This window comes from Myxocyprinus asiaticus, chromosome 45, assembly GCF_019703515.2.
Source record: "Myxocyprinus asiaticus isolate MX2 ecotype Aquarium Trade chromosome 45, UBuf_Myxa_2, whole genome shotgun sequence".
Lineage (NCBI taxonomy): Eukaryota > Metazoa > Chordata > Actinopteri > Cypriniformes > Catostomidae > Myxocyprinus > Myxocyprinus asiaticus.
The window spans coordinates 10,992,858-11,005,634 of NC_059388.1; the positions used below are offsets into that span (position 1 = coordinate 10,992,858).

General features: G+C 41.8%; 1 protein-coding gene across 1 annotated transcript in view; it reads left to right on the plus strand.

Moving 5' to 3' along the window:
• The window catches only part of LOC127435392 (golgin subfamily B member 1-like), a 28,919-nt gene that overhangs the window by 2,700 nt on the left and 13,442 nt on the right, over positions 1 to 12,777 (plus strand). The window contains exons 4-12 of the mRNA XM_051688836.1: positions 605 to 727; positions 1,070 to 1,225; positions 1,527 to 1,646; positions 2,635 to 2,748; positions 2,889 to 4,419; positions 4,556 to 4,638; positions 5,528 to 5,597; positions 5,981 to 11,054; positions 11,181 to 11,604. Coding sequence (XP_051544796.1) covers positions 605 to 727; positions 1,070 to 1,225; positions 1,527 to 1,646; positions 2,635 to 2,748; positions 2,889 to 4,419; positions 4,556 to 4,638; positions 5,528 to 5,597; positions 5,981 to 11,054; positions 11,181 to 11,604 — 7,695 coding nt within the window. The remainder of the gene's footprint in view (positions 1 to 604; positions 728 to 1,069; positions 1,226 to 1,526; positions 1,647 to 2,634; positions 2,749 to 2,888; positions 4,420 to 4,555; positions 4,639 to 5,527; positions 5,598 to 5,980; positions 11,055 to 11,180; positions 11,605 to 12,777) is intronic.

Here is a 12,777-nt window from a genome sequence, read left to right on the forward strand (position 1 = left end):
CAACTGAAATCATTCCATTCCATTTTTTGCACAGTCAGACTAAAAAACCTAGATAATGCGATTGTAGTTCGACTTCGTCCAGCGCATACACACCTTAATCAGACCACAACTGGAATCGGTGTTGTGCGCATGCTACGAAAAACAGAGGTGACACAGAGCGTAGATTTAACCCGGAAGCTGAATGCAACAAAAATAAGGTAGCATGGCGAACACTAGGAATGTACGTTTTTAAACTGATAAGGAGATGATGTAAGAAAGCATAAAGAACGTTAGAAACGTACACCACTGTAAAGTTTTCCATGTTATGCTGGTTGTGGGAGTCTCGCTGTTGAGAAGCTAGGTAGCTGACTCCAGTGGTTAAATTTTGTTGTGTGTGCTAATATGACCAAAAGTCAACTGGAAAAATGTATATGTCACTTCTTCAACTGACAGATGAAGACTGGAGCTGGACTACTCAAAAACGTGCTGTAGCTCGACTGTGCATGTAAACATAGTGAATAAGGAAGGAGGAAGTTTCCTGGTGCCACTAACTACACTGTGAATGTTAACAGATCTAAAGCTTGACGTTTCAGTTTACAAACAAACTGTTTTGGTCCTCATACAGGAGGAAAAAGAACAGGCAGAGGTCAAGTTTACAAAGCTTAAACTGCAGGCCAAAGCCAAGATGGCTGCCCTAAACAAACAGATCTCTGAGCTGAAAGGACAAGAAGTGTTGAACAGCAGTCAGGTAAACAGACAAGCCTACATATTAATGCCATTTTAAGAATAATCTTAATTCTCTTAAAGTGTATTACTGCAGTAATGTCAGTTATTAACTGCTTGAGCCATCTCTCTGCTATCTCTTTCAGTTTTGCTTATTGTGATGTCAAAATACAATTCCAAATCTGATCAATGATTTGCACAATTGCATCATCGTCTTTTATTTTGTTGACAAAACTGCATGTGATGTTGAAGCAGTTGATCCCTGTTTGCATTAAAGGTGGAAACCTTTAATGCAAACAGGGATCAACCACTTCAACATCACATCACTGCAGTATAATGTTGATGAAAAACTCTGGATGTTTTTCAGAATTCAGAGAACTCCTTCGTGATGACTCCAGGATTGGTGGAGGAACTCCAGCAGCTCAAAGAGAAGCTTAGCCAGGCAGAGTCTTCCAACAAGATCCTTCAGCAGCAGCTCTGGGAAGCCGAACAGCGTGTTAGAGAAGAGGATAATGCAGAGCAGGTGTGCCTGACCCCTCATACTACTGCTTCAAGGGTTTAATAAAAGATAATATATAAATCAATTAGGCAATATAAAGCACAAGTAAAAGGATAAATGATCCACATAGGTTACCATTTATTTATTTAATCCTTTAAATTATTAGAATTATCATTATATTAATAGAATCCTTTAAATTATTAGAAAAAAAACGTCATTCTGATGTTTTTTATTTTTATTTCATGATAAGCACTGGCAATGTTAAGTTCGCAAGCATGAAATAAAGATCCACTATTTTATTTTTGAACCCTGAAATGCTGTCCAGGTGCGAGTCTTGCAGGCTGTGGTGAAGGAAAAAGACATACGATTCCAGGAACAAATTCTCAAACATGAACAGGAACTTCTCAGTCTCACACAGGCCTCAAATGACAGTGACTTACAGCAGGTATCTCTCATGTTTTCAAGTCTTAAGATGTCAGTATTTGAATTAAAGCAGTACATCAAAGCACATTATTTAGGACAAGGGCAAGTTACTTTCATTGGCCAAGTGTGAATTATAGTGTTGATCATGGGCCTATGTTGCTCTTTTGATCAATAAGATATCAGTACCGTTATGTAATTGGCAAATAATTACTGTGGTTGATATTATCCAATAATAATATCAAAGGGGAAAAAATCAGATACTTCATATGCCACTGCCTGAACCTTGGACTTAGGATGGACCCCATCGAACCTCACCAAAATGACCTGCCGGTTGAACTGTGATGTACCTCACTGATCTCTGCCTGCATCAACTTTGTCTATTGATGGACTACACTCTTGAAATGGAATACATAGACTATAATTTTACTGGCAACAAAACCCTTCATCGGCCAACTAACAAAGGACAGTGCATCTATGTGAACTTCTGCAGTTAATCCAGGATGGACTTCAAAGACATTAGTCATTAATCTTACAGTTCATAAAAAAAAAAAAAAAAAAAAATATTTTTTTTAAACTGGACCTTAACACTTAGTTTATTAATCTTAAACCACAACCTGCACTGCACATAAATAACTAATATTGGCATTATATTCATGATGTCAGCCAGAGGGGAACTGGCCCCCACAGTGAGTCTGGTTTCTCCCAAGGTTATTTTTCTCCATTAACCAACATTTATTGTCCACAGTCACCTTCAGCTTGTTAACAGGGGTTCTAAATGCAATTGTTATTTATTTAATTGTTATACACAATTTACAATCATATTTAACCAAACTACAGAATGATCACTCTAAGACTTCATAGATATTACAGTTTAATTTTTTGTTAATGCATGATTTTCTGTAAAGCTGCTTTGAAACGTGTTGTGAAAAGCGCTACACAAATAAAAATGACATGACTTGACAAAGACGGGGAACAACAGCATTGTCAACCTTTGTTGGCACATTTCACAGGCTCTACATACATCCCAACAACGTGTAGAAGAGCTGGAGGAATCCCTGCGCTCTCGTTCAGAGGTCTTAGAAATGTTACAACAGGAGCTCAACAGTGCAGACCAGCAGAAACAGGTCAGTATAACACAAAAAGTCAAAAAGCATCAGTCTCTTCAGTGAGATGTAAACAAAGCCTAAATATTTGTTAGTCTTTCTGTGTAAGTGATATAACCTTTAAAATGTCATGGCAAAAAAATACTATTCTGTTCATGCAGATTCTGACTGCTCAGTTCAGGCAGATGGAACTGGAGTTAGCAGAAGCCCAAAGACTGAGAGAAGAGGAAAGGCAACAGTGGACCATGCAAACTGAGGAATTGCTGGCTCTTAGAACCAGACTGGATGCATCAGATAATGACCAGACCCTCAATGCTCTCAATTCTGAATTACTGAAAAAGACCACAGAGCTTGAGGAAATGAGAGCTAAGCTTGAAGCTGAAGAAAGAGCAAAAGTTGAAAGCCTGGAGAAATTAAGAGAGAGCGAAACTAGCTTTAAAACAGACCTGGCCAACATGCAAGCATGTTTGGAAGCCAGACTGGAGACATCGGAGAGTGAAAGAAACCAGACCATCAATGCTCTCAATTCTGAATTACTGAAAAAGACCACAGAGCTTGAGGAAATGAGATCTAAGCTTGAAGCTGAAGAAAGAGCAAAAGTTGAAAGCCTGGAGAAATTAAGAGAGAGCGAAACTAGCTTTAAAACAGACCTGGCCAACATGCAAGCGTATTTGGAAGCCAGACTGGAGACATCGGAGAGTGAAAGAAACCAGACCATCAATGTTCTCAGCTCTGAATTACAAAAAAAGACCACGGAGCTGGATGAAATGAGAGCTAAACTTGAAGCTGAAGAAAGAGAGAAGAATGAAGGGCTGGAGAAATTAAAAGAGAGAGAGGCAGAGCTGGTCAACATGCGAGCATGTTTGGAAGCCAGACTGGAGTCATCTGAGAGTGAGAGAGAGCAGACCATTGGTGCTCTCAACTCTGAATTACTGAAAAAGACAACAGAGCTGAATGAAATGAGAGCTAAACTTGAAGCTGAAGAAAGAGAGAAGAACGAAGGGCTGGAGAAATTAAAAGAGAGAGAGGCAGAGCTGGTCAACATGCGAGCATGTTTGGAAGCCAGACTGGAGACATCTGAGAGTGAGAGAGAGCAGACCATTACTGCCATCAATGCAGAACTACTAAAAAAGATGACAGAACTAGAAGAATTAAGGGAAACACTTGTAGCTGAGGAAAGAGAAAGGCTGGAGACAGTACAAGAGAGACAAACAAGCTTTGAGACAGAGCTGGCCAAATTGCAAACATGTTTGGAAGTTGCAGAGAAACAGAAAGAGGAGATGACAAAGAAACTAGAAGTGGAAGTTGCAAGGCACGTGGAAGAGCTTCATCATCTCCAGGAGAAGCTTGATGAAGTGGAGAGAGAGAGGGAGGAAGGATCTAAGAGTGAACGAGATCAGTTAGCACAGATGCAAAATGAGCTTGAGTCCTTAAGAGAGAGACTGGGTGCCCCCAAAGAGGAACAAGAAGCAGGACTCCAAGCAAAGGATGCACTGGAGAAACTGTGGAGAGGGATTCATTCTTTGATGAGTGTTGAGGAAGAAGAGGTGGAAATATCTATCCCTACTGACCCTGCACAGATCTTAGAGGTGTTACCCACCTTGGAAGCCCGACTGGGCAACCTTACAGCCGAACAGCAGGAGAGTAAAATGCGAATGTCTCAGATCACTCTAACTCTTCAGTCTTTGCAAGGTAAACAGCACAGGACGTCAAAGTTCAAAGCAGTTTTGTTGTTTGAGTAAACTGTCCTTGAAAGCACTTTTTCAATAGAGAAAATTGGCTGCGCTGTGATCAAAAAGTAATTGTCTCAATGCACCTGATGCTCTAGGTCAACTAGATAAAAGCACAGCCGAAGGAGAGGAAGCAGGTGCTAGGATACAGGAACTGGAACAACAACTTCACACACTACAGGTAGGTGTATTGCAAAAATATGTTAAAGAGTTTTAAACAGTGCTTTGTGGAATTCAAGACAGGACATTTGTTCTTTCAATTAACCTTTAGATATCTTTTCAACCATCTTTTGGATCCAGTTATTAGTCAAGGAAAGCGTTACTATTACTATTGCTCATACTTAAAAATAGGAGTGTTCAAATTTGGCATATAACTCTCCCAGCACTGTTTATGCTCTGGAGATGAATGGGCTTTTGCACGGGCAACCACCACTCAAATGTTTTTTAGAAAATGTAAAAATAACATTTTTATTAATGCAATAAATAAAAGAGGACACTGCACCTCTTTTGCACAGCATGAGATTTACTTTCCAGTCTAGGCCATCATGACTGTATGTCTACTGTTGTGTACTCAGTGGGATGTACTGTATATAGCCCAGTCTGTGTCTGGTGCAACAGACACAAGGTGACATTAATGCCTAGACGGTTTGTCTCTTAGCTTATTAGGTCAGAGATATCATAATCCTGCCACGTTTTATCACCCATTTAATTGCTGGCCCAACTGGCCCACATATAATGTAATTATACAGTCATAATTATGAAGCATTTATAAAGGTATGGTCAGTTGTGGTATTCAAATAAACAACAGTTATTGTGGTATTCAACAAACCACTCTCTAAAGTTTGTCCTCTGAAGCTCATTCCCCCCAGCCTCCATAAAATTATGCCCTATCCGCATTCAAATTTCACCTAAAACCTCATCTTTTCTTCCAATATTTTGGTTCAACATACTCTACTGTATGTTTTTCTTAATTGTCTTTAATGTGCTATTGTACTATTGTATGATTTTTGTAATGACATCTTAATAATCTAAGCATACTGTTTGTTGTAACTGGGGCTTGTCTTTCCTAGGTTTCTGGTGAGTCATTAGGTGATCATGTGACTGACCTGTCTATGAGGGATTTGCACTTGGTACACCAGGGTGAGTTTATTGTTTGCCTTTGTACAGCTGAATGTACTTTGAACTGTAGTCCTTCTTTCAGCAACACTTATACCGTGCTTCTTATTGCATTCCACTGTAGTGTGGAGTCCACAACCTTTAACATTGTAGTTACTGACAAACGTTTACAATGTTTGGAATGTTCAACAATTAGGATAACTTGAAAGACAGGTTTCCTCCTTTTATCACAGTCCAACGGGCTCAGTCACAATACCAAAAAATAAACAAAGTTGAGAAATAAACAGATAATATTGAAACAGTATGTATTTTAAATAATACATGCATTAAGTAATACATTTATGCATTTTGCATGGTAAATTGATGTTTACACTTGGTATCTCATGATTGTTTTTCTACTCTCTCAGATGGCAGTGGAGATGCATCTGCATCAAAGACAGATCGGACTCTGTTTCTGGAGACGCAGCTTGCATACAGAGAAAGGGAGCTTTCTGATCTCAGAGAAAAACTGTCGCTCACCACAGACCAAACTCTGAAAATGCCAGATGTGGAAAGTGCAGACATTGTAAGCACAGTACTCATTGGTGGGTTGGACGACAACCCTACAGCTCTATCTGAGGTTCTCGAGGACACATCAGAGGAAGAGTTGACACTTGTGGCAGTGGACACCTCTGTTCTGTTAGTTTCTGCTGACAATGAGAGTAGCACTGAGCTTTTAGCACCACAGCCTGAGTCCCCTGGAGAATCAAAAGGTACTTCCTCAGATGAAATGGTGACTAGCAGTGATTCAGAGGTAGCACATAGCAGCTGGACTCTTTTGGAAGCTGTAAACCAAGACGGGCCTCAAGAGTGGCCTCTCCAAGTTAACGATTTTGCCTCATTACGCTTATCCACTCAGTCTTGGGAGGAGACCTGTGAAGGGCAGGTTACATCAACCAGCTGTATAGTTGACATTGATTCACCATCTTTAGTTATCCATGAAACTGTACAGGTGCGTCTTGGCCAGCAGGAGGGAAGTCTGCTAAATACTGATTCAGGCACTAGTCAGGCTTTTGCACAGATCTTAGCAGAAGAGATTCAGAAAAGATACAGTGAACTTTTGGGAGAGCTTCAGCGGCTGAGAGAATCATCCATACAATCCCAGGAGAAAGTCAACCAGCTGGAGGAGGAATTGAAGTCACTAACAATTTATAAACAAGAGGCTGAGTCAAGGGAAAACATCTATGATAGAGAGCTGATGGAAGCTAAGGCATTGATCCATCAAGAAAAATTAGATGCACAAAGTGTTGCTCAGCAGTTTGAGAACTTACAAGAAGAGGTTCTCTACAAAGATGAGAAGATGCAAGCCTTACAGGTAGACCTAGATGAAGCCCAGCGAAGACTTGTAGAACAAGAAGGACAAGCTAGAATGCTGGCTGCTCAACTGGAGGACAGAGAGCTCACCTCCTCTGAACTGGAACAGAAGCTCGTAGATATGGAGGGAAGGTTACTGCAGATCTCTCAGGAGGCTGACATGACCAAAGCTTCTCTCGTTGACAGGACTGCAGAGCTGGAAGTCCTACAAAAGTGTCTTTCACAAAAAGACCAGGAAATGATGGAGCTTAATGATAGCATGACTGCCAAACTACTCCAGGCTGGAGAGGAAAAGTTTGCAATATCCAGTGAAGTCAAAAAGCTAAAAGAGCAAATGTCTGAACTTAAGAGGTCCTGGGATGACCAGCAGAAAAGCAAAGAGGATAAAACAGAAGAAAGTGAGGAGCTTGTTGCTTTACGAAAGGAGAATGAAGACATGGTTGCTCAGATGGATGCTTTGAAGAAAGATGGAGAGCAGGTCAAGAGAAAGCTGCAGGCAGCTCTGATACAGCGGAAGGAATTGATGAAAAAAGTTGCTGAGTTTAAGAAGGAGGCTGAGAGCAGGGAAGAAAAGGAAAGAGATGATAATGAGGGATTTACTCTTCAGTTCAAAGATGACATTAAGGAAAAAGAGCAGGAAATACAAAGGCTTGAGGCATTGTTGCAAGCGACTAGGGATGTCTTGAATTCAAAAGAGGAGACCTTGGCGCATTTGGAACAAAAAATCAACAACCAAGAGCAAGCATTGTATGAGTCACATGCAGAAATACAGCATCTGACAGAGCAGTATGTTAAAATGAATGAACAACAAATGTTGCAGGCAGATGAGGAAAAAAAGAAACTTTTTTCACAGATAGCATCCATGGAATCCGATATTCAAACTTTGCAGAAAAAGCTTCAGGAGGCCGCAGATGCTAATGAACATGCTGTTATGAGAGCTCAAGAGAAAGATTGCCATCATCTTGAGCAAATGAAACAGCAGAAAGAGGAGTACAGTGTCCTTCTTGAGCGCTTCCAAGCTGAAGAGGGAGAGAAAGCTGGGTTGTTGAATCGCATTAAGGAAATGGAGGGTCTGATAAAATCAATGAATGATGGAGATAAAGTGGTAAGTGTGAATGTAGAGGGAAATGTTGGGTCTGCCTCACAGAATCTCGAAAAAACAGAGACAAATGATTGGGCTCAAGATGATTGGGTGGATTTTGCTTCAGCTGAGACTGAGACACATCAACAGCACAAATCTGGTGAGCATCTTCCACAGATGAGAGTTCATGAAGAAATGATAAATGCCCTTCAGGAGGAGATTAAAGCTGAGCAAGCTGCCCATGTGGACTTAGAGGTGCGGCTACAAGAAAGCCAGGCCTCCCAGTCACATGCAGATAGCAAGTTCCAAGAGCTTTGCAAGGAACTTGAAGCTTTGAGAGAAAAGGATAGGCAGATTGATGCTCTCACTGAGGAGATGGAGGCTCTTAGAGAGAAGTGTCAGAGAGCTGAAGCTCATCCAGAAACACTGAAAGCAGAGGTAGATGAGGCTTGGAAAGCAGCTCAAAGAAGCATCTTGGATGCTGAGTCCCGCATCAGAGCTCTTCAGTCAGAAGTGGAGGAATTTAAACAGTTTCTGAAAAACAAGAATGATGAGATTATTGATCTAAGTCAACAGCTAAGTGAACAAAGTTCTCTTCTTCTTAAAATGCAGGAAACTGTTTTGGAGAAAGATCAGCATATTGCTTTCTTACAAGAAGGACTTAAAGCTGAGCAAGATAAGATTCAAAAACTCGAAGCAGAAATGCCACAACGAGAGGAAGAAGAGAAGGGTAACAGTGCCAAACTAGAGCAGCTTCAGCGCAAACTGCAGGCCGCTCTTGTGTCACGCAAGGAGGCTCTCAAAAAGAACCAGGCCCTCAAGGAAGAACAGACTGCTGCTGAGAAGGTCAAATTAGAGCTACAACAGAAGCTTGAATTTGTGGAACTGGAGTTAAACAAATCAAGAGAAGAAAGGGAGAAGTTAATTGAGGAGGTGGATCGAACTTTATTGGAAAACCAGAGTCTGAGTGCCTCCTGTGAGAGTCTTAAGCTTGCAATGGAGGGTGTTTTGAATGAGAAGGATGCTTGCAAACATCAGGCTGAGAGTGCCAAAGAGGAAGCCAAACAAATGTGCAGGCAGCTGGAAGAAAAAGTACAAAACGTGAAAGAGGAGTATGAGACCCTGCTCAAGTCATATGAGAATGTGAGTGATGAGGCTGAACGAGTGAGAAGAGTGCTTGAAGCTGCTCGACAGGAGAGGCAAGGGTTAGCAGCTAAGGCACAAGCTCATGAGGCAGCCAGACAGGAGGCAGAGAGATTGGCAGAGGAAGCTAAGAAGGAGGTAGATGTTGTGAAAGAGAAAATGAGGAAGTTTGCCAAGGTCAAGCATCAGAAAATTATGGAACTAGAGGAGGAAAATGAAAGGCTTAGGGAGCAAGAGGAGAAGAAAGGGACCAGAAATGCCAAAACTGAGTTGAAACAAGAGCTGGAGAAAGTCAAAGAAGAGTTTGAGACCTTAAAGGCAAATTATAATATTGCTATGGATGAGAAAAACTCTTTGGAACAGACGGCTGAGGAGTTGAGGAAGCGTTTGGCTAAAGAAATTGACATAAAAGACTGTGCAAGCTCCACAAAGACTGTTACAGAGGTTAGTGTCATCACACAGCAGAGAAGTCCTGATTTAATTGAAAACCAACAGTACCTGGGCAATAGTAGTTCCCCAGAAACTAATCTACAACTGCAGTCAGAGGAATCCATTGCTGCTGTACTTCATCATGAAGTCACGGATGTGCAAGCAAATATTGAAATTAATTCTGAAGCAGAGAAAAGGCTCAGGGAACTGGAGACCTCTCTGGAAACAGCAGAGAGGATGATAAGGGAACTTGAAGCTGCTCTTGAGGATCAGAAGGAATCCAGAAACAAGCAAGAATCCATGCTTAAATCAGAACTGGCTTCTCTCAAGCAGCAAATTCAGGAGTCTTTAGAAAGAGAGGAGATCCAGAAAGAAGCGAGCTCCAAGAAAGAAACCCAACTTCAGGAACTTCGCACCAGTCTAGAGGCTGAAAGGGATGACTTGGAGGAACGGTTGATGAACCAATTGGCCCAGCTCAATGGCAGCATTGCAGGCTACCAGCAAGAAGCAGCCGACAGTCGTGATCGCCTCACAGACATGCAGCGGGAACTGGAGAAATTGGAACGAGAGCGAGCTGAACTGGAGGCTGAGGTGGCAAGCGAGAGGGACCGGGCAGCCAGGATGGAAGAGGACATGAGGCAGGCCCAACGAGAGAGAGCAGAGGCAGAGGCTGAGGCAGGCAAACAGAGAGAGTTGGAGCAAAAGTTGAAATCGGCACAGAGGTTTAAAGAAGGAAGTCAAAACAGAACACGTCAACTCGAGGAACTGCTAAGAGAGAAGCAGCTGGAAGTCCGTCAGCTGCAGAAAGACTGCATTGAGTACCAGGAAAGAATCAGCGAACTGGGTAAAGAAGTAAAGTCATTGCAGTTGGTTAGAGATGAGGTGCAGGGTGAACTTGAGGCAGCACGCTTGGAAGTCACAAAGATTATGCAAGAGAGATCAAGTGTTGAATCAGAGCTTTCAAAATGTAAAGCGAAACTGGACATGGCCCTGGAGGAGGCAAAGCAGGCCCAGGCAGACAAACTCAACACTGAACAAAAGGCACAACAACGAGAGGTTGATTTGAAAGCAGATGCAGAGCGTACTCTGGATGAAGTCAGGTATCGGCTTGGAGCAGAGCTTAAGCAGATGGAACTGAGACTAGAAAAAGCCTATAGGGGACGGGAGAGGGAGGAAGAGGCAACTATGGAGGCAAGGAGTGTTGCTGAGACTGCAGACAGGCATGCCCGGGAAATGAAGGCCCGTCTAGATGAATCACTGGCTCGGTTGGCTGCCTTCTCACGCTCCATGTCCTCCCTGCAGGACGATCGTGATCGTGTGCTGGATGAAGCAAAACAATGGGAGAGTCGCTTTCATAGTGAACTGAAGGAAAAGGAGGCTGATGTTCGGGAGGCTGAGACACGTGCTAAAGAACTTGTTGAACAACTGCAGAGAGAGATGTCCCAAAAAGAGGAACTGCAGAGTTTATTGGAAAGGTTTGTTTTGTTTTTTTCTTGTTTTTCACTTTCCATTTTTCATTTTCACTCAGGTCATAATGTTTCAACTGTGTTAATTTTTTTTTATCATGAATAATAGATAAACAATATGTTGCATGTCCTCAGGATGCAGAAAGCAGAAGAGAACCTACGTCTACAGCTTGCTGAGGTAGAAAAGAAATATAGTGAAAGCCTTACAGCTCTTGAGAAAGAAAGAGAGGACCTGCAACAAAAGCAAGCTCCATTAGAGATCAACCTGGCCCAAACTCACTCCCAGCTGACCTCCCTGGAGAAAGAAGCAGTGGGACTCCGCCACCACGCTAAAGCTCTAGAAGAAGCATTGGACAAGCTTCAGAGCGAGTCTAATGAAGCACGTGCAGCAATCAAGGAAAGAGAGGCAGAGGAAAGGAGACTATGCTTGAGACTGGAGCAACTGGAGACAGACCTGGGCTCTTCAAAGAACCTTACCGATATACTTCAGGCAGCATTGGATGAGAAGGAGAAAAGGGAATTAGTGCTTCTTGGTGAGAAAGAGCAAGCTGTGACACAGGTACTCACAATACAGAATAAAAAAAAAAAAAACACAAATACAGAATGCAAGGCTTTTAGAAAGAAATGCATGAACATTAAAAGCCGAAACGTACTCTACGCAAGTATATGAATGCAGACGCTTCTAGCTATGCGTTGCATTCTCATCGTTGCGGCAAGAGGTGCTATAGTGGACATTATTGTTATCTGTCCACTTCTACAAGGAGTTTTCTCTTTCAAGCCTACTTCTGTCATGGCGTAGCAAAAGTTTGAAGAGAGTATTGCTAAGCAAAAGTTGAAGTCAATGTATTAATATGCGATTACCTAAATAATAACACATCCAGTTTAATTGCACAGACGTTTGAAGGTAACTCTATCTTCCCCTTGAGTACTGGGATTTGTTACCACCACAGTAATGCAAGAATGCATGTTAAGTATTTACGACCACGTGTTGGCAATGTGTTGGCCAAGCATTTTCATCTGCGTACATGTACTTGTGTTAAGTACAGGTGCATCTCAATAAATTAGAATGTCATGGAAAAGTTCATTTATTTCAGTAATTCAACTCAAATTGTGAAACTCGTGTATTAAATAAATTCAATGCACACAGACTGAAGTATTTTAGGTCTTTGGTTATTTTAATTGTGATGATTTTGGCTCACATTTAACAAAAACCCACCAATTCACTATCTCAACAAATTAGAATACATCATAAGACCAATAAAAAAAACATTTTTAGTGAATTGTTGGCCTTCTGGAAAGTATGTTCATTTACTGTATATGTACTCAATACTTGGTAGGGGCTCCTTTTGCTTTAATTACTGCCTCAAATCGGCATGGCATGGAGGTGATCAGTTTGTGGCACTGCTGAGGTGGTATGGAAGCCCAGGTTTCTTTGACAGTGGCCTTCAGCTCATCTGCATTTTTTGGTCTCTTGTTTCTCATTTTCCTCTTGACAATACCCCATAGATTCTCTATGGGGTTCAGGTCTGGTGAGTTTGCTGGCCAGTCAAGCACACCAACACCATGGTCATTTAACCAACTTTTGGTGCTTTTGGCAGTGTGGGCAGGTGCCAAATCCTGCTGGAAAATGAAATCAGCATCTTTAAAAAGCTGGTCAGCAGAAGGAAGCATGAAGTGCTCCAAAATGTCTTGGTAAACGGGTGCAGTGACTTTGGTTTTCAAAAAACACAAT